Raw genomic sequence first — 22,354 nt, 5'->3', positions numbered from 1 at the left:
GTATCGTATGCCGTTTACTGGAAATTTTTGGGAAAAGCAGTTGGTTAAATATAGTAATAAAATTGTTTAAATACTGATTCATAATACTGGAAATTTTTGGGAAAAGCAGTTGGTTAAATATAGTAATAAAATTGTTTAAATACTGATTCATAATCTCTACACAATCATAATTATCTTTTAAAAGACCGTGAAATTGGGCGTTGATGAGTGTTGATTGGAACCGAAATAAAATAACATTGAAATTTAGGGTGCAGCGCCTACCCAAACCAAAATCACAAGCTTATTTTTAAGGTTGCGGCAAGCTTGGAGCAAGCTAGCTATGTAAGCTTGCGGCAAGCTTAGATTTGAAACCGCGGCAAGCTTGTCCAGTTGCAAGCGTGCGCAAGCTTATTTTTAAGGTTGCAGCAAGCTTGTTGTGTAAGCTTATTTTTAAGGTTGCGGCAAGTTTGCGGCAAGCTTAGATTTGAAACTGCAGCAAGCTTGTTGTGTAAGCTTGACGCAAGCTTAGATATGAAACTATGGCAAGCTTGCATGGCCTGTACTGCCTTCCATATTTCTCACCCTTGATATGTGAAAAGTACCAGTAATATCAAATATTAAAAGTAAAATGTTGATATATGCTAGAAAGTAATTAGCACAAAATCAGTGTCACAACAAATGAGTAGCCATCAAATCATTTATTAATATTCAATTAAAAAAATATAAAAGCATGTGAAGGAAGTGTTGTTACAAAAAACAACAATATTAGTTACAATAATCAATATTAGTTATAATAATCTAAATCCATAATCAGAAGAAATTTTCAGTTCTACAAGTTCATTGTCTTACACTGCGTCTAGCTGTGGCACGTTTACTATTTATTACATCATTGAAGATTGCCTCAGAAAGACAGGGCTCACCTCTGTCTTTCTTGAACTGTTTTAAAACAAATCCCTTTATTGCCTGTATTGCCAAATTTGGCAAGGTACTTGTCTTAACTGATGAGTTGTGAGCAACTTGAGTCCCTGTCGCATTCGATGTTGCCAACTGTTCTTTTGTAAACAGCGTGTCCAGAAGAGATATTATTAACTTTCTTGGTTGTGTTTCAGTGTGAAGTGCGTGGGACAGTTGTGACTGAGTAATAAAACAGTCGATATCATCAACCAACCGGAATTTTTTTATTCCAGTGCTCTGAAAAATAAAATAAAATTAATGATTTTAGCAATTGTTTTCTTCTGATAAGGTTGGATTGGGTAGAAAAGCATTACATTTACTTGTCATGCATAAGGCATTGATCAGACCTATTCCAATTTGTCATGCATAAAGGCATTGATCAGACCTATTCCAATTTGTCATGCATAAGGCATTGATCAGACCTATTCCAATTTGTCATGCATAAGACATTGATCAGACCTATTCCAATTTGTCACGCATAAGGCATTGATCAGACCTATTCCAATTTGTCACGCATAAGGCATTGATCAGACCTATTCCAATTTGTCATGCATAGGGCATTGATCAGACCTATTCCATTTTGTGGATACCAAAATTATAGGGGGCTCTTCAGTAGCAAAGAAAATAAATGAACAGAAAATTTCAAACAGTTTAAAATGAGTCTGTTTGTGCAATGTTATGAATAATGCTACATTTAATATTGCCCCTAGCACAAGTTTAAATTAGTAAATAATTTGAGAAAGTTGCACCTTATCAAGACCAAAATCCAAAATGAACTTGTCCCGAAATGTTGTGTGCATTGGCTACTTGAAACTTTTAATTAACATGAATAAACAAAATACCGTAATGTTTTCCTCCCATGCCTATTTCTTGGATGCAGTGTCTGCTGCAGCTCCAACTGGCTTATCTACAGTAGGAATTTCCTGAGCTTCAGAAGCAGAATGGCTTGCCATTGAATGAAATGAAGGCGATTCAGACTGCAGCCTAGTTGCCTTTGGTTTAACAATACTTGCAGAATTCTGCTGCCATGATCTCTAAAAAATAAATAACTAGATTTGAAAACTTTGTTTTAGCAATGCAGACTAGTATTATTTTCTTAATATTTGTTGTTTGAATTATCAGGTCATTGAAATACAATTTACTAGATGCATTACATCATGAAAATGTTCCTGCAGTTGCTCAAGATATAAAAATCTACAACTTTTAGTTTGAAGTCCTGACAAAGCCAAGTTTGTTGTACATGTATCTGAACATTTCATGATTTTTTTACATTTTTCTTTCTGCTAAAATAAACTCTAAGTACCAATATCAGAAAAGTAACATAGAAGTGTTTTATCATGCCTACAACCATCATTATAGTCTCAGATGCATGAAATAAATGACTTTTCAATTCTGTTCATAACATCTGAAATTTCCTTGTTATTTCTATCTTTACTTCATGTCTTACTTGTACGCCAAATGTGACCAAGTTTCTTTGTAGGTTTTACACGTCTTTAACAAGAATAAAAAATTTGCCAAACTGTCATATCCTAGTGTTTGATAAATCATTTGAATTAGCATAACAACAATGTATTAGTGCATGTAACCTATAACATTGTTAGGTTTTATACACTCTTAAATAGACTAATGATGAAGATCATTATATTATTCAGCAATATGCCAGCGATGACTCATGATTTTTCTTTCACGTCATGTATGTTATCAATTGTGCGTGTTTGGGGGTTTTATGTTGCTTTTTACAATTTTTCAGTTATATCACGACTATTTATACTTGTGAATATTATAGAGATGTCAACAATGGAACATCATATCGCAGACATGAGGGCTTGATATGTCTCATCCAAATTATTTATACACTGGGCTAACCAGTCTTCAGACTGTCCTCATTATATATATATATATATATATATATATATATATATATATATATATATATATATATATATATATATATATATATATATATATATATATATATATATATATATTGGCACGTAATACACTAACCTCCAATGTGCTGGTCAACTGCTTCAAAAACTATTATAATACCAGACTAGACTGCAAGCTAGCCAAGGTCAGAAAATCAAATTTGAATGCACAAAGGAACAAAATAAAGAACCAAAATCCAAAGTATTCACACAATCATTAAAAGAAATTGTTTAATAATAGTAAGCTCTGAAGTATGTCAGATATGACCGCTCTGTGATGTTTCTACAGTACCCTCACCTAAGCAATGTATGTTGTATCAATCCATGCCAAAAATGTGTTGGTGGAATAATAATCTGTTCACTTTATTTTGAAAACAGTCAGTAATTTTACAAAATACACAATTTGAAGCATTCTTTTTACAAGTTAAATTATAACAGGTTGCTTCCTAAAATTATTATAAATTTTGGAACTTATTATCAGTGCAAGCATTAATCAAACTAGCACAGAATGGAGAAAAAAATCAGTGCAAATTGACCATTTTTGTCTTAAAACTATATAATAAAAAGAAAACTTTTTATTTAGTTTATATAAGAAATATTTCACTCATGAAGTGGAGACATTTTGTATTGCCACTGATGATTTCATGAGTTGTGACAATACAATGTTTCCCACTTTATTCGTGAAATATTTCCTCATGTCTAATATAAATGTAGTTATCATATTTTTGGGGGCAAGGAAGAAACATTGTTATGGTCATAGGATTGAAGGAAGGAAAACTTTTCACATTGTAACTTGTATACCAGATACTTCACCAAACTTAGGAATTGGCTATCATTTGGAAAAAGAAAGGCACTTATTGATTTTTTTGGTTCAGAAGGTCAAAGGTCAAGGTCACACTAACTTGGAGTGAAAAATGGTTTCCATACATTTTGATTCACCTGCATTGGCTAAATCTTGTGACAGGCTTGCATTTGGGACAAGGATGACCCATAATAAATTTCAGGGTCAAGATGTTAAAGGTCAAGGTCATGGACTGGGCTCAAAAGAAAATTACCACAAAACTACACAAGTTATGTAGAAAACGCCTTGTCAGAACTTTATAGCTGGTGTACACTTGAGTGATGTCAAAGGTTAAGGTCAGATAGACTCCAAAAATGGAAAAGGACTTGTCTCACAAAACATGACCAAATTTGTGCATTGCATACATTTGTGAGAAGAAAGGCACCTATTGATTTTGTAGGTAATACGTCAAAGGTCAGGTTCACTAAGGCTGTAAGAAGTCAAATCATTTGTAATACATGATGATAGTTTTAGCAAGTTTTGCAGCATTTTGTGGAGAAAAACCCCCAAACCAAGGCCAGTATGTTAACTTGTAAATGTTGAAATAGTTTGTAGGGGACCACCTTCAGAGCTGCTAAATCACCTAAGTACAAACTCTTATTTACCATAATTATAATGTGAAAATTTTGAATAGTCACATTGTTCATAACAGTAACATGTGTGTGTGTGTGTGTGTGGTTTGGATTTTTAACGTAGCTTTAACAATTTTTCAGTCATATCGCTATGATGTCTGCAATGTGGCAGTTTATAGTGATGTCTAGCATTGGGGCATCATGCTGCAGGCATGTAGCATGATGTCCCACCCAGTCTCATTGTCCTGACTCCAGGCTGACCAGTCCTAACACTAACCTCTTAATGCTGAGCACCAAGCTAGGCAGCTGTTAGTACCATTTTTGTAAGTCTTTGGTATGACTTGGGTGGGGATTGAATTCACGACCTCCCGCATTTGTGGCGGATGCTTTAACCACTTGGCTTCCAGAGCATAACAGTAACATTAATATTTTAATAATATTTTTGTATCAGGTGCCCCAGAAAAGATAATGTGTTGTACAGCAAGTCTGGGATAGAATAGGAGGCATATCAAAGTCAGCAGAGCATTTACCATTCAATAATGATTATTTTGGTCTCGTGTTCATGCAGTTTTCATTGTTTAAAAAAAAAAATCAACATGTTGTAATGAGTTCATACATTTACGATGTGTGAAACAGGACAAGAAAACAAGAAATATTTGCCATCTATCTTGATATATTGTTATGCCAGACTTGAGCACTTCTGTCATCCAGCCCGTTCTTCTCAGTAGCATTTTTAATTGAAGTTTTCCGTATATTTTCAGTATCTCATAAATATAGTTTTCTTCCATCAACACACTTTTAAAGTCTTATTTTTAATAGCTTGGGATAGAGGCCGTGTCTAAAAATAATGTGCTGTAATTGGAGCCGAATTCTTTTGCCCAACTGAACCGGTTTTGTCCATTCACTTTAGCTGGCACTGTTGTATACATAATTAAATGCTTTGTTGTATTTTAGTAGATGCCTTTCCTTTGATGTTTTTATACCAAAAATATTGGTAATGACAATCATTTTTGATGTGCACCATTGGTCTAGAAATGACGTTAGTATTTTCTTCAGTGGCTATTCAAATATTTCTGCTCTGATGGATCTCAAAATAATTCTAAGTTGACGTTATTGATCTGAGAGCCCCAGGTGGACGCGTGGTCTAAAGGTCTCACCGTTACGGATCATTGACATCTCACCTCAGTCCATGTGGGTTTGAGTCACAGGCTCGGCCAATGTGTGTATGTGAGAAAGCTTTCTGGCAGCTTCCCGTGTGTTGATTGTTCTTACTGGGGTTCTTCCTCCACCAGTTATACTGGCCACCATGTACATATGACCTATCATGCACTGAGAAATGGCATTAGACAATGAAACAACATTATCTGTTGAATATAAATGCAACTGCTATGAATATTTTTTTTGCGCATTTAAATTTTAAATGTGGATATTTATTTAACCTCCCATGATACAACTGTATGTACATGTTGAAAAATGGTCCATGATTATAATTACATGCATCCCCCTGCAACATAATGTCAACAAGATGGATTCTTTACAGTTCAGGCATGCTCGTTGAGTAAATATGGTTGCAAGTCTTTGTTGACTGTTGCTCTTTAAATTTATTATGAAATGGACTAATGACCGAGACAGTACATTATTGAAACAAATTTCAGAATGTATGCTTGTGGGAACCATGATAAGGACTGGTTGCTGATGAGAACTGGTAAGAAACTTGCAGTGTTGCACCAAGGGTCCCAAGGGCAGGGGCACTATGTTCCCCATCCTCCAAATTTGGGGGACACCCAACATTTTAAAGGGAGAAGGTATCGTAGTATACAATACTTTTGGCACTGGTAGTGCTAAAAATTAGATGCCCATATTCCCTTTGACAGTTTTGCCACCTTAAATTTGTCATCTATCATCTTTTCCTTTAAACACCTATATTATTATAATAAATGTTTAATCAAATGCTCAAGTAATTCTTGTAACACAAACATGTTTGAATCTCTGCTTTACATGAAATAGACTGCGTTAAGTTTTCATTTCGGATCTAGCTATTATTTAACTTTAGTGTTCACTCATTATCTCCCAGCATTTGTTATAATAATTACCTTTTTTGAAAGTATTTTTCTCCTAAAATTATGAACTCACTGAATAAATGGTAATTTGTGTATTTGCATATATTTTGCCTCAGAGTGTCATGATTGATTCTGCTTGAAATAAATTAAATATTCACCACTGTAAATGAGCCTTCAACCTTGAAAATATATTACACTTAATGGCCGACAAGGACTCTACATTGAAACTTGGCAGACTGCCACAAATCTTTAATGTTTTCATTGCCAAATGTGTTGTTTGAAAATGGATGTTAATTGCCATCTTTAAGTTTTTATCCTCTTTGCCAACTCTGGCCATTGCAAGGGCCTGACAAAGACATGGATGGACTTGTGCTAAAGAAAAGTAGTAGGCCTAGTTTTGGACATTTTTTTCCCTGATGCATCCAGTGGGCACACTGGGGTTATAATTTGGGCGACATAGGACAAAGAGCTACATAAAAATCTGTAATATCTTGCTCAAGGTGCAACATTGCACTAGTAAAGGAATGATTTTGTTCAGACTGAGTCTGATAAACAGGGACAAGAAGACGTGCATTCATTGGATTTTTAGTTGAAATCTCTCCTCCCCCAACGCCAACCCCAACTCAATATGCCTGTAATTTAGTTAGGATTTAGATGACAGTTCACCATGTTTTCAGCTTGACTTCGCCAGGGAGGAGGGGCCTGCAGTAAATACCAAAATAAACAAATAGTAAATTATGTATTTGAATGCATTTGTAGCTTTATTACCATTCATGATTATTCATATTTGAACTGAATGCATTCAGTGAATATTTGAATAGGAAAATTTGGTATTTGTTTCAGCTTTAGGCTCAATATAATCATATCATAGTCTGTCAGAGACATTATCCCCCCTCCCCCATAGACTGTCAGACTTCATCTCCCACATGGTCTTTCAGAGACTTTATCACCTCATAGTCTGCCAGAGACTTCATCACCCCCATAGTCTGTCAGATTTCATTTACCCCCCCCCCCCAAGTTCATATAACATCCTTCATTGTTTGTACCCGCTCCATTGTCTATCAGACCTCTTGTACCCCTCCATAGTCCATAAGAGCCTTCATGTACCCTTCCAGAGTTTGTCATAAACTTAATGTATTGTACATCCTTCACAGTTTGTCAGGGACTTCATGTACTCTGTCAGGGACTTCATGTACTCATTCCATTGTCTGTTAGAAACCTTAGGTATCCCCTCCATTGCCTGTCAAAGTTTGTGTAACTCTGTCTCCACTTAAATTGTTCCACTAAAAATATTGTATTTCACTTTAACTCATTCAGTGTTCATTTCCATGGTCAAGGCTGATAAATACATCATGCTAGAACCAGGATTAGGAAAAAATTGTTTATAGGATCTTTGCTTGCCTCCATTCTTTCTCTCCAGAATGGAAACACTGTTTACATTTTCAAGGTGTGGAGAACCTTGAATGTGGAAGCTGAAGGTAAACATATATGTCACATCTGATTACATTTAAGCAAAATCCTAAGGATTGTTTCTAAATAATTAAGAAGCCTGTCTGCTAGCAGTGGGAACTCACATTCAATGCAGCTGTCTTGGTGTAGCCTTAATTCATCAATTATCGAAGACAAAGGGAAACATGGTTTTGGTTTGGTGTTGTACATCAACACAGGTGATCATTTTGTGCTGAAAATTTGCAGGCAATGCAGTAGTTTCTGTATCCCACCGACCTGGGTTCAAGCCGTAAAGTACAAATTAAAAAATTAAAAATTAAAATTAAAAATCCTGTATGATAATGTTATTTATTTGTATTAAAAAAAATATGTTAATATTATTAAGTATATTCTTGTAGGATCCCGGGATGGTACTTTCCTATTTGTTTGGTGTGTGTGTGTGTGTGTGTGTGTATATATATATATATATATATATATATATATATATATATATATATATATATATATATATATATATAGATACATGCATGCATACATACATACATACACCAAGAAAAAAATGGCATTGGAAGACAATAAGAATGAGCAGCATGTGTAATTTGATGTTCAGCTATGTCTTAAAAATATTATTCATGTCAATCCAGGTAAAAAGCATGACATGATAAAAGTTTGTTTCACAAGGAAGAGTCAGTTTTTGAACCAATCTTCTCCCTACTTAGTTTTAATTGTTTCTGCCTTTGTTTAATGTGATTATGTGTATACATTTATTTGTGTGTATTTGTTTCATGTTTTCTTGTCTACTGCAGGTTTTAGTTTCAAAGTATAGACTGTATTATGCTCCTTAGCTTTCTGTTCTATCTGAAAGGGTTCACTGGTGCCAATTAATATAATTAAACACTGTAGTATCTCCCTTAGTGGGGGATGGATGCTTATTTTCCTATAACTTGACACAATCACAGCCTATTAAAATCGGGATATCAAACATAATGAAAGTCTGATGGACACTTTTTTGTCAACCATCCGATTCACTAATGAAATTAACAGTTTTCATATTTATAAAGCTAAACAACTTTGAAAGACTATTCAGCATAACATTATAGCTGAAGATCTTCACAAAAATATCCATCAGACACAATAAAACTACCATCTTTTCAAAGTTTAATGCCATATGCTAATGGCTTTGCAAACATGTTGCCAGAAAAGTAGCAGCTGCCAATTTTTGTGTTGTCATATTCGGTCTATGAGAAAGTTGATACCACTCCATGATACTATTGTGTCAGTGCATGAAATTTTTGCAAAGATTAACACAATTCAGGAGGCCGTTAACTATGTGATTAAATTTGCACCTATCCTCTTCAGAGAGTGAAGGATTTCACCTGCCAAGGGATGACTTTTACTGTGTGTAACTTTGGCACTAATAGGTTATTAGTGCCAAAGTTACACACAGTAAAAGTCATCCCTTGGCAGGTGAATCTTCATCTTGAGAGGATAGGTGCAAATTTATCACATAGTTAACGGCCTCCTGAATTGATAATACATAGCCCAAAACTTCCATTGCACTGACACAATAGTATCATGGAGTGGTATCAACTTTATCATAGACCGAATATGACAAGAACACAAGAAATTGGCAGGGTATCAGGAGAATATATTCTAGCCTTTATTGTGCAGAAAATCTCTGGTTGTCCTTTTTGAAGTGTACCAAGAGCACATGTTTACCCCTGAGAATATTCATGTATTTATTGGATCTTGTTTAATTTAAATTTTTGATAAATGTTAAAAGTAAAAAATGTTTGATTTTCAGAATGGGCTGTTTTGGTAAAAGATTTTCAGAAAATGTTTAAAAATGTGTAGCTTATCAGGTAGGATAATGTTTACACAAATTGTAGGTTATGGGACCAAATCGTACTTGGCATTAATAGTGTACATAGATAGTGGAATAATTGAGTGAACTCTTGGTAGCCTACTCCATTTGATAAAAAATGTCTCATTAATTCATAAACTTGGTCTAATTCAAATCATAGTTTTTAACATTGAAACTACAGTATTTGTCAAATTGTTTTTGTTTTTTCTACCTTAACTATTTTCCTTTTGGGTGGATAATAAATATTATTTGGTTTCATTTTAGCAAATGTGCGGGCATTAATAAAACTTAAGAATTTAGAAATTGCAATGTTTGGTACTTTTATATTCTTTGGTTTGTAATTTTTTCTTAATTAGAAATTGTTTGCCTCTTGGGCAGTTGGTTAAAATGGATTTTTGAATTTTTTGTTGTATCAGTACTGTTTCGTTTTTTCCTGCATGCAGTAAACATTATAAATTTTTATGTTTGCATTGCCAGTGTTGTCAATAGTTTTTCCAGTTGTAGCAATGTACTTGTTTCAAACAGTGTGACATCTTCATTTGATCTTACTCTTATAATTTTTTATGACATTACTAATAAAAGCACATAGGCAAAAGTCACTAACTTGTATAAATGAAAATGAGAAATTTAATTGTCCAAGAAATAAAACTTGCCTTGTGAGTACATGTAAATGGTTTTCATGTCACAGCGTCCTACTTTTTAGTGTGATAGTTACATTGATTGTGGTTGGCACAAACTTTACAGGAGTTTCTTAGTCACATACTGAAAGTCTGACTGAAATTACTCCTTTCTTTTTTAATTTGTTTGCGTTTCAGTTGGAGTAAAAATGCTCCTATAAATTTTGGTCCAGTAGCCTACTAATGGGGTGGGGGTGGAGGTGGCAGTTGTCCCAGGCACCAGACGTCCTGGGGTGCCAAAAGAGCTGATAAATTATTTGGGGAAAATGGCCAAATTGTGTTTGTAAATTTGTTACTCTTGAATCCTGACTGTTCAGCAAATCACATAACATGCCTGTATATATACATATACAAGAATTTGCAAACTCATTTCTTCTGCCAGAGTGTGCTTCATGAACAAACTGGTACTTAATTCATCTGCCCTGTCACCCCCCCACCACATATCCTCTTTTGCGTCACAGTGAGTGAGAGGGATCCAGCCATCGATCTTGACTATTGCTGGGTACAAATCAGTGAACACAGACATCTTCAAATCCATCAAATCCATTAAAACACCACTAGTAGTTAGATTTATGGGAAGGCTCTTTTGATAAAAAAGTATTAGTATTTCTGTTTTAACTGTTCATTAAATGCCTCAGTTGTGAGGTCTTTTTGTAATATGTAATTTGTAATATGAGTCTTCACATTGACTGTTTCTATTTCTCTGTTTTCCCACGGGCCCCGAGTGGCCGAGTGGTCTAAAGCGCTCTCCGTCACGGATCACTGCCATCTCACCTCTGTCTGTGTGGGTTCGAGTCTCAGGCTCAGCCAATGTGGATATGTGAGAAAGCTTGCTGGTAGCTTCTCGTGGGTCGGTGGTTCTTTCTGGGGTTTTCCCGGGTTTTTCCTCCACCATTAATACCGGCCGCCATGTATAGCCTATCTTGTGCTGAAAAATGGCGTTAAACCCCATAACAACAACAACAACAACAACAAATCTGTTTTCCCATCTCCGTCACTACACTTAGATGCACGAGCAACTCAAAATTGTAACTGCTAGTGGTTGGGAATGACAAACATGCATAAAATAGTGCTTGATTGTGTGAATGATATAATTTAGATGCCAGGAAAAGCCACCAAATGGCATTAAATTGCAGGAAAATCATTGGCAGCCAGGGCTACACCCAGGGCCCCACTGGAGGAGCTCAAAGCACCCTCCCAAACCTCCTAGTTGGTGGGAGGGGGCACTAACCCTCCCAAGAACCCTCCTCCGATCTCCGGTCCATTGGGCCTCATATTCCAGCCCTTTGGGCCATCATTATCACCCTGGGCGCCATTTACACCACTGGCCCTCATGAGCCATTTGCCCTTAGTACACCACTGTTTTGGTCTCTTCAGCATGCGCACTCAAAAAGAGAGATAGAAAGAGGAAAGAAGAGCAAGAGAAAAAGAGTATAACACGCAAACTCTCAAGTTTTTTTTACTTGGGTGGAGTTATTTATATTTTTATAGGCTAAAATAATGGTACCTCCAAAAGCAGCAATGAGGTGAAGTTTCCATGCATAGATGCTGGTACAAAAAACATAATATTATATTAATAGTTTGTGTTTATTTTCTTCTTTTTACTTCATAGCCTGAGTGATTTACTGCAGCAGAAGTTGCAGTCTAGTTTTGTAATAGCTAATTGAAGTAGTCTCAAGTTTAAATTTCTGTTACCAGTTGGGATAATTAATTTAGCAGCCAAAGAAGCCTTAAGACATATACCACTAAATGAAATACGTATAAGAAAATTGGCTTTGGGATTATGTTTTAACATTTTACAATAGAGATTGATAGCTCATTGTCATGAAATGTAATATCCATCATTCACACTTAATTTCATTTGAGTAAAAAAATGTTGTGTTTCCTTCCCACCAATGATGTTGATTTCAACATTATTTTTAGGCTTTAAATAAGTATGATTTCCAGTATTTTTTGGGGTGTGGGGAGCTTGGTTTGTAATCAGATAATTTAAATGAAGTTTTATTCATGGTGTCAGTTGCATAGATTTTGTGGTTGGCATACATTAATAATTTAAAGCAACTGCAAAAATACAAAGCAAACTGTACAGTAAGTCAGACCAACTGTTTCAAGTACAAAAAATACTTTCTTGAGAAACTAGGACAAATTTTAAACCCATTTAATACTAGCTGTGACAAATGAATTGCTCTCATCAACTCCTGCAAACATTAATACAATCTTTATTCCAGTGTAATAAAATACCAATCCATTGTTAGCACATTTTCTTTTGAAGAATATATCAAGTTTTCTTTTTCCAGGTCTCTGCTTAAATGGATTGCTTAGTAGGCCTTGTCCCAGTCTTTTTCTAAATTGTGGACAATTTTCATATCAAGATGTAACATTGCTAGAAAAAAAACCAAGAGTTGTTGAGAATTGGGTGTACTGTGGCATCACTAGAAAAAAACCCCAAGATTTGTTAATAATTGGGTGTACTGTACCAAACATTACAAAGTGCATTTAGAAGATAATTCAGCCCACAGCTGATAACTGAGAGATGTTTGGGTCTGATCTCACTTTGTCATTAAGTGATGCATTTGTGTGGACTAATCTGTCCACAGCACATCAGTGTCCATTTTAGAATCTTACCAGTATTTCTTGTGACTCCCGAGCTACGGTTGGTTGAAGGGTCCTGTATGGTCACCATGGCAACCTACTCAACAACGTTGTTACGGTTACTCCTTTTGAATTTATGGCCACATTGAAATAGGCTTTTCAAGGACTTTGTAATATCTAATTGACCTTAAATGCAAATGGTGTTGAGCTTGTGATTAAAGAATGACCATGTTGCAAATCTTGTTTTCACTGCTATTGAATGAATGATGATGGTGGGTATGGAGTATTAGCCACTTAAGATGTCTAGTTTGTTTGGTGTGATCTTGCATCCAGTATGGCCACTACTATGGTTAATTTGAAAATCTTGTCACGCAGAAATATCAAAGATGGTTTCAATGCTTGGTACTGTTAGAAAGATTAAATGTTCATACTTTACTAAATGCCTGGAAATTCTTTTTGGATAGTTGGGCATCGAGTCCCTTTAAGGGACTCTTGTTTTTCATTTTGAGAAAAACCAAGTAGTGTATGCAGTCGTGAAGACACAGGGAGACAGAAGAATGATGTCATAGCTTTGATTACCAACATAGCCATTTTCATGTCTTCAATCATGAACAAGTTACTTGTTTTTGCCTCAGTGGTTGAAGTTAACTCAGATGCAGATTGGTACTCGATTGGACTGGGATTAGGTTTCTGTTAACCTGCTGTATACTGGTACCTCATCCAGCACACCAACCCCAGAAAGGTACAACAATATAATTAGGTAATAGGGGTTTTCCATGGTGGAAATGTGATTTTAATAAGTTAACATCTTCTGAACCACTTATAGGTACATATGCTTGAAGACCTTGACTTTTTAATTGAGTACATGCATGATGGTTTTGAAATTTTTTCGTTTTCTTTTCAGCTTCTTCACATGAAGAGCAATAAATACCTGACTGTCAACAAGAGGCTACCTGCTCTTCTGGAGAGGAATGCCATGCGAGTTACCCTGGACAGCTCTGGTAACGAGGGCTCCTGGTTCTACATTGTCCCATTTTACAAACTGCGTCAATCAGGAGATAAGGTTAGTTGGGCATTATTGTTTGAAAATTGACTTATCCAGCTCAAAATTATGCTTAGTTGGTCGGCCAAAATATAAACGATAATATCGTACAATAGCCTAAAACCTTACAATTACAGTATTGTCCATCCATTATCATTTGCTTGTACACGTTAATTTTGTAAATGGTTGGAGAGATTTTATGAAACTTTTTCCCAAGTATATTTCATTGGTGTTTTGCATACCATGATGACCCATGGGTGGCTGAGTGATCTAAGGCTCTCACTTTCACACATCACTGACATCTCGCGTATGTCCACATGGATTCAAATATTAGGCTTGGTGAACATTTGTATATGAGAAAATTGTCCAGTACCTTCCCATGGATCAGTGTTTCTACTTAGGGTTTTCCTGGGTTCTCCCTCCACCAGATATACTGGCCACCAAGTATATCCTATCATGTGCCTGGAACATGACTATACAGACTAATTAAGTAATATAAGAAACACAATGGAATTTTTTTAAAACTCTGTCACTTTACAGTTGTTTGATTAACACATTCTTGCCCATTGAAATACACATACTGTAATCCAATAAATGTCTTCTGGTCATATCTCTCTGTTGTACCTCCATACCAAATATACATCTAAATAATTATCCAATACAGTTTGTTAACCAACCACCCCTAGAAAAATTAGATGATAAAGTATAAACAGGATACTGCCACTATCAAAAGTTATTTAAGTTTATTCTGCTTGAAATTTAAGGCCATAGTTGAAATGAATAGTGTTGGAAATAAAAGAAAGCATTCTGCTTCTGATGCATTGTTCAAACTTCAAGTTATTGAATATGCCAAAGCAAATAACTGTGCTGCAGCACGCAAATTTTGTGAACAAGACAAGCAAGTATGGGAATGGCGGAAAAGCCAAGTAGCATTAGAAGAAACGCCAAGATTAAAGGAGGTGCATTGGCCTGGGATCTTCATTTCCTAAACTGGAGAAAGAGCTCAATGATTTTGTTAGTCAATGTCTACAAAATGGATACATTGCCAAAAGAACTGCAGTTCATCTGTGTTATATGCAAATGGGAGAAAGACACCATATACAAGTCAGCAGATTCATAAAAATTTGTATCGGCTGGTTGGTGTTAACGTTTATGAAAGAACATGGTTTTTGTCTCATGCTGTGAATAAAGATCACACAAAAGGTACCAAAAGACTTGCTAGAAAAAATTGAATTGTTTCAGAAGTTTATCATCCAACATAGGACACTCATTCAAACTATCACAAATTGTCCCACATATAATCTGGTTTTGTTACACAGGTATGCATTTGTTTTAAAGAAAGCCTTTTCTGTATTGTTTTTTGTTATTAAGCATGACAGTTAATTGAGACTTTTGCTCTTTTCACTACAATGAAAGATTAATCTAGAAACTTAAAGTGACTGCTACCAGTGTTTCATGAAAATATCAGAACTTAATGTAATTGCCTTGCAAGTCCAAATTTGCTATTCACAGATAAATATCATTTTAGTTTTATAGTGTTTGGTTCTCTGACAACAAGAAACATTTTTATTAAGCATTTGATATTTATTTTTAAACATTGGTGCTAAAAAAAGAACATTGAAGCTCACATCAAAGGTGATGACAAGAGGCTGTTAGAATCTGTGCATATGTGTATTTCCTGACTAACTGTTGTTATAAACAACATGAAGCTGACAAGTGCAGTGCCAGACTTAAGAGTTTGATGTTGGTGCCTGATGATAGATTAGGAAAAAGTGGCCTTGTTTATTAGTTTTTTTTGGTGAAAGTTTTCTTCATGGAAATAACTGTTAATAATATGAATGGCCATTAATAGAGCACAGCTGTCAGTATAATGTATCAGTAAACAAATGAAGATAATTTGTAGTGTTTAGAAAGTGTTATACCTTCAGATAAGCAGATATGTTTGTGAAGCACATGTATTAGGTAGAGAAAATCGTTTTCTAGCATAGTTCAAGTATCCTTGTTTTATTTACAGGAGAGCATATATATCTTTACATCACATGCATCTGACTATACATGTACACTATACATTGTATGTCATTCATTTGTAATCTTGAAAAAATTATTATTGTCACATGTGTCTTTAAAATGGCTTTGACCTTTATTCAGTTTGGTAAATTATTTGAATGCACTGTGAACTGATTGTGTTTAAGGGACAAGTGCAATAAATGATAGCTATCTGACTTGAATGTCTTATGATTTTGTGGTAATATTGAGGTTTCTGTTTTTATTTTTTTTACTGCATTCAAGAATTTATTTAAAAGTAGTTCTGGAATTATTATGGAAAGTGAAGGACAGCTATGAAATACGAGGAACCAGTACAGTGAAACCCTGATATAACACACACTTTGTTCTAACACAAATTTGGATTATGACATGGGTCCAGAAATTCTATAGTAATTCCCCAAAAATTATTTTATGTACTACAAAGCTATGGTGTGAGAACGAACAAGAGTTTGATCTAATAATTTGGCAAGATGTGTTGTATTTGTGAAGAAAAAATGTCTTATCCCTACTTTTTTGTATGAAAAAAGATGTGATCAGTTTCTATTTATGAATGTTCTTTTCAGTTGCGTTGATGACTGCACTTTGATCTTAACTTATTTTTGAAAGTCAGCTCTTTCATACTGTCAGTTTTGTTAAAGTCTAATTGTTACTGAACTGTTGGCAGTAATGCCATTAGGTTTAGTACTTGTCTACAATGCATCCTGTGTTCACACATTACTTGGTCTAGGGCAAAAAAACAGCGAATAGGTGTTTGGTCAATCAGTCTGAATACACAGCCATGCACACAAATTGCAGTGGTGGCAAAAAAGTTTATTACCTGCATTTATATATCAGTTAATTTAGCTACTTAATTAAACAACAGACCATCATTGCTTGCTTACTCAACTTGCATACACACCTGTACACCAAGTAGTGCAATTTTTGATTAAGTTTACCACCCAAATTGCCAGGAGCTGTTTTGGTCATTCCCACATCAATATACCCTTCTCCCTTCCATCTTTCATGTTACCTATAAAAGTTAACTCCATAAATATAAATATATTCTCACATCATGTCTTTCAGTTAAGTTTTGAAGTCAGTATATGGCTGTATGCTTAAAATCTGACTCAGAGTGCAGTAAGAAATGCAGATCACTCCCATATACTCAAACCACTTATCATTGCAATGCAGGTGCTACATGTACTGCTACAGTAGTAGACAAATATGTGGAACAGAACCATTAAGTTGTAGGGGTGGATGATTGCTGTAATATTCAAACATTTTTGCTCTGCAGTCATCCATATATCAGTTGGTTTTAATACATAAAGATCTTATTTTTTTATTATTCAGTTTTCTCTTTTCTCAAGAATGACTCAATTTTTTCTTTTTGGATCACTCTTATCTATGAAACCTATGAGCTAACTCCCAAACTTGCTTGTGGCATTTTCATGCCTTTTTGCATTTTACATCTCAGTGCAATACAAGGTCAATACCCATGTATGAATTGCAGGTAAAAAACAAAATCATGCCTAAATACAAGTTTCTTATTAGAAACTCCCAGTGTTCATTTTGGACATTATGTTGTTGGTAAAAAATCAGTCCCTTTTGAATGATTCTTAAAAGAGTGTTTCATAAATTATTCTGAGTGTACAGTATTAGCAAGAAATGAAGTATTTGGATTTGAAAAGAGTCTAGTATAGATATTAGGGTTCTTTGTGTGCGTATTTATTGGGATTTCCATTACGGCATAATTAGATTGGTTAGAGATTACACATACTCTATTTACACTATTTTTTTAACAGTTCTCTTGTACATCGATATGTACATGTCATTGTATGGATTTCTTTTTAAAAAAAAATAAAAAAATCTGTAATCACTATTTTAGGCATTTCTTGTTTAATGTGCATGAGTTTAAGTTGGTATTTGTCCCTGCAGCTCATAGCTTTGCACCAGTCCCCCTCCTTGTCTTGTATAGCTAAGAGGATACACATGCCATACTTTCTTCATTTTAATGGCTTGACTCAATTTTTATGTTACATAACATGATTGCACATTGTGGACCCTGACCATCATGTTATAGTAGGGTTGTGATCATACAACATGCACTTTTATGAAATATCATTTACGGAGGAAGAGCATTGAAGTATGTAATTGATAAACAGGGATGTATCTAGCCAGTTTTCTCATTTGTGCAATTTCATAGGGCAGGGGCAAGGGATATCTAAGAAATTTAAAAGGGTATTTCATTTTTTTCTGCATTATGCACATTCATATATATTGATTACCATGGCAGTTGCAATAAAATCAGTGAGTGGTGCCATAAAACCCATTGCAGCTGCATTAAAATCTGTCACAGAATTACTTATCCCTTGGGGGCCTCGAGTGGCCGAGTGGTCTAAAGCGCTCACCATTCCGGATCACTGCCATTTCACCTCTGTCTGCGTGGGTTCGAGTCCAAGGATCAGTAGCGTGGGTACATGGGAAAGCCTGTCAGTAGATTCTCGTGGGTCGGTGGTTCTTCCCTGGGTTTTCCAGGGTTCTTCCTCTACCAGTTAAACTGGGCACCATGTATAGCCTGTCTTGTGCTGAAAAATGGCGTTAAACCCTAGAACAACAACAACAACAACAACAGCAGCTTATCCCTTGAGCCTATGTCCATGTCCATGCAGTTGAGTGGCCAATCTGATTTACATGTTGCATGTACATGATTTCTGAACCACGTAAGTTACTTTGCTGAAACTTTAACCAATTTCATATCTAGACATTGTGTCACATACCATAGCTGCAATCAAAGTCATGGTAAACAAAAATTTAATCAGTGACTTTCAGTGTACAGGTACAACATTTGAAACAATAAAGATATTTTAATGAAACTTTAGCCTGTGGTATATTTTGACTGGACAAGTTTCTTGCCTATATATTCAGTCACACCCATAGTCTCCAAAGTCAAGGTCAAAACAATGGATACTGTTACTGTCCTATTCCCTTATCCTGGCTGTCACTTTTTAATCCCAGCATGTTTTGATCAAACTTTGCTTAGGTCCACATCTCATTATACAATAGTCTAGTCCCTAGCTTAAAGTTCAAGGTCATTAGTAGGGAAATTGTTATAGGATATGCATCATTTGCAGTACTTATGTTTATTTTTTTATTTTTTTTATTAAAGTCTTGGCCATCTAATAAAATGCGTATCTTTAAATATGACACGTAGAGGAAGTGGTCACTTGAAATTTAGCAATTTCATATATCAGAATTTTTTTAGTAAAGTTCTGGAAACCTTAGAGCTGTTTTTACACAAGCAGTAAGTGACAGTTAATTCATAAGAAATTGTATACATTTTTTTCTGTTGTGTTTGTCTAGATGTTATGCATTGTATTTCATTTCAGAAGTCAGAATTGAATGGGCATTGAATTGGCACAAAAATACAATGTCTTTGTATTTAAGGCATTCATCATTACCTTCTGATCCCATCATGTCGTGAATTTGCGCAAATTCAGCAAATTTGCCCAATTCCAAGGTAGTGATGTTGGTATTTGGGTGGGTGGGAATTAAATCTGAACTCAGTTTGTAGCCATATATAAATATCTATCAATCATGTGTCCTGGTTTAAAATCCTCGTTGTTGTAATGTTGTCAGAATTACTCATACACTAACAATTCTTGCATGCATTGTAACTTGAAACATCTTCTCATTAAGCAAAAATTGTAAATTTACCTAGTTTTTCCAAGCTTTACAGTTTAACTTTTCTTGAAAGTGAACTAGAGCAGTTCAAACTGAAAATGTTAATTAAAAACAGAAGAGCACTAAAAGTAAATTCTTTAGTTGCTTTTCATTATTTTGACAGTGATATAACTGTTTATTGTACAGTTTTTGCTCTGCTTTCAAAGGATGGTTTTAATTTATATTCAAGTATCAAGTTGAGTGACATGTGCGAAGGCAAATGGAATAGTAAATTATGCAAGCTAAATACCTTTCCATTCAAGGCTGTGAGCTAGTCAGCTGTTTAAAAGCCTAAATGCAAGAGATTTGTTGTTGTTTTTGTTTTACTTGGACATCATTTGCCTCATTTATTTGCATAATATTAATAATGCCAATAATTTATTTTTAGAAAATCCTGATTTGGTTGCAGTTTATTGGTACAAAAAGAAATCTTACAAGCCAGGAAGTGCATGAAAAATGAATTAAATTTGCTAGTTGACCTTCGTTTATGCCCTGCTGTGAGAGTGTTAGGGCTTATTTCATTTCTTTTTTCTATCCATCCAGTTTATCATTCAGAACATCTTTTTTCCACTGTGCTGCAGCATACTTAAACAAATATATTGTTTAAATTGGAAATGTGAACATTGGTGCCATTTTTATTTGATTCTTTTTTCCATCCTATCGTGGGTTGTAGCACATGTCACATATGTACTCACAGATAAGTTGAGTCCATCTGCGAACAGCTTTTGAAATACTGCTATTAGCAATTTCAACAAATTTAAGAAACAGGCTGCTTCCCATAATCTTTGTGAGAAACATGTTCGCAAGCCAATATCAGATATATCAGTGCTTTGTCCTAGTGACATCTGTTGGATTTAATGAGTTGCCGGCCTTAGTATGTAATACTAACCAACAGCATGTAACAGCCGTGCATTGTCATTGGCCAAAAATGGTGGAGGCAATTGACTTCAAAAAGGATACTTTACAAGTTTAACATCAAAAGTATGACTCCATACAGAGGGAAGATATTACAAGTGTATTTAAGGGAAAGGGTGTATTGGTCCAATCATGGATTGGCAGTGGAAAATGAGTCCATTCTAGTTGTGTGCTTCCCTTGTCTGAATCACGTAGGAACAGTGTTCAAATTTGAACTTGTTTTTGATTGGATGAAATTCATAGGTCCAAACGGTGATATCAGTATCTATGCGTGGCAAGGAGCAAACCGACCCTTACAGCTAAATGGATGATAAATAATAAAGAGTTGTTCTGGTATCTTGAATTTAAAAAAAATATTGTCAGACTTAAAAGCATATATTAGAGAAATTTTCATAAAGAAATTATAGCTATTGCTTTTTTAACTTGAAGAAAACTTAACAATACTTCATGGAAGTATGGCATAATTAATAACCTATTCAACCTAGGTCTAGGGGGCTGCTGCCTGACTTTATCTCCAGTTTGTTTTAAAGATGGACATTTTAGAGTTACGGTGAGCAGTGCCCTTAATGAAAGCTATCCTCAGGAGATGGATGTACCTCTGGATAGCACATTATCGTTCACCTTATCGAACATTAAAACTTAATAGAATTGTGAAAAGCCTTAATCCAGAAACTGTTACCTATATACTCACTTATAAGATGAATCCAGTTCCAAACTGCACAGACCCAGGTCTGCTGGTGCATAATGTGTCGGCAGATTTGGGTCTTTGCAGTTTGTTAGGATTAATCAGTAGAACAAACAACACAGACCCTAATCTGCAGAGCATTATGCTACAGCAGATCAGGATCTTTGTTGTTTGCAGTTTGACTCAGCTTATAAGAGAGTACGGTTATATATGGTATTTGTGTCCATGTTTTGATCTGCTGTAGATCAAAGAATAAGCACTCTACTGAATGTCAGCTACAGATTGGCTCAGAAATGGGCAGAAGAAAATGGTTTCAAATTTTCAAATCTAAAAGTGTTTATATAGTCTTCTGCCGATTATATTGAATTCATGATGAGCCAAAGGTCGATTTTGAATGTTGTCTTCTTCCTGTGGTGGAGGAGACCAAGACATTTGGGGGGATTATTTTCAGCATTAAACTAACTTTTCGACATATTACATATCTCCAGGACAAATGTGAAAAAGCCTTGGATTTAATATGAGTCATGGTAAACACAGATTTAAGAGCTGATCAGAAGGTTTTGCTGCGTTTATATAGGTCATTAGGAATACAGTATCTGATCTTGACTGTGACTCAAATCGAGCCTGTAAATCTAACCTCCAGATGCTTGATCAGATGCACAATCAGGGACTTGGGCTTTGTTGAGGTGCATTTAGAACTTCCCCTTAAGAAACTATATTGAGGCAAACAAAATGACTTCGGCCTGTGATTTTTTTAGAGGTACATTGACTGAACATACATTTGAGATGCCTCCTCGTCTTAGCAAGGTCAGTTCTAGTACTGTGTTGTAGCAAAATGCATTCATCAAGCCATCATTAGCGAGGTCTAGTTTTGATATCAGTTATGCTGACAAACTCGTATACATTCAGACAGGCATGTGTTTTGATAGCTGATTGACCATTAACCCTTTCCCGAGTAAGTTAGCAGCTATCACAGCCCGATTTCTGCACATTATCCTTTGATGATAAAAATGTACAAACTTTTGTTTCAAAACTTAAACAATAGTATGTA

At 35.2% G+C, this 22,354-nt stretch overlaps 1 protein-coding gene across 8 annotated transcripts in view; it reads left to right on the top strand.

Annotated features, from left to right (window-relative positions):
- The window catches only part of LOC149789196 (inositol 1,4,5-trisphosphate-gated calcium channel ITPR1-like), a 346,253-nt gene that overhangs the window by 67,601 nt on the left and 256,298 nt on the right, over nt 1-22,354 (top strand). For all 8 annotated transcript variants that reach the window (XM_089975354.1, XM_089975359.1, XM_089975357.1 and 5 more), the window contains exon 5: nt 13,821-13,979. In XM_089975354.1, the coding sequence (XP_089831480.1) occupies nt 13,821-13,979 (159 nt within the window). The remainder of the gene's footprint in view (nt 1-13,820; nt 13,980-22,354) is intronic.

This window comes from Sinohyriopsis cumingii, chromosome 11 (assembly GCF_028554795.1).
Source record: "Sinohyriopsis cumingii isolate HCF-2022 chromosome 11, ASM2855479v2, whole genome shotgun sequence".
Lineage (NCBI taxonomy): Eukaryota > Metazoa > Mollusca > Bivalvia > Unionida > Unionidae > Sinohyriopsis > Sinohyriopsis cumingii.
This window is presented reverse-complemented; position numbering and strand designations above follow the sequence as displayed.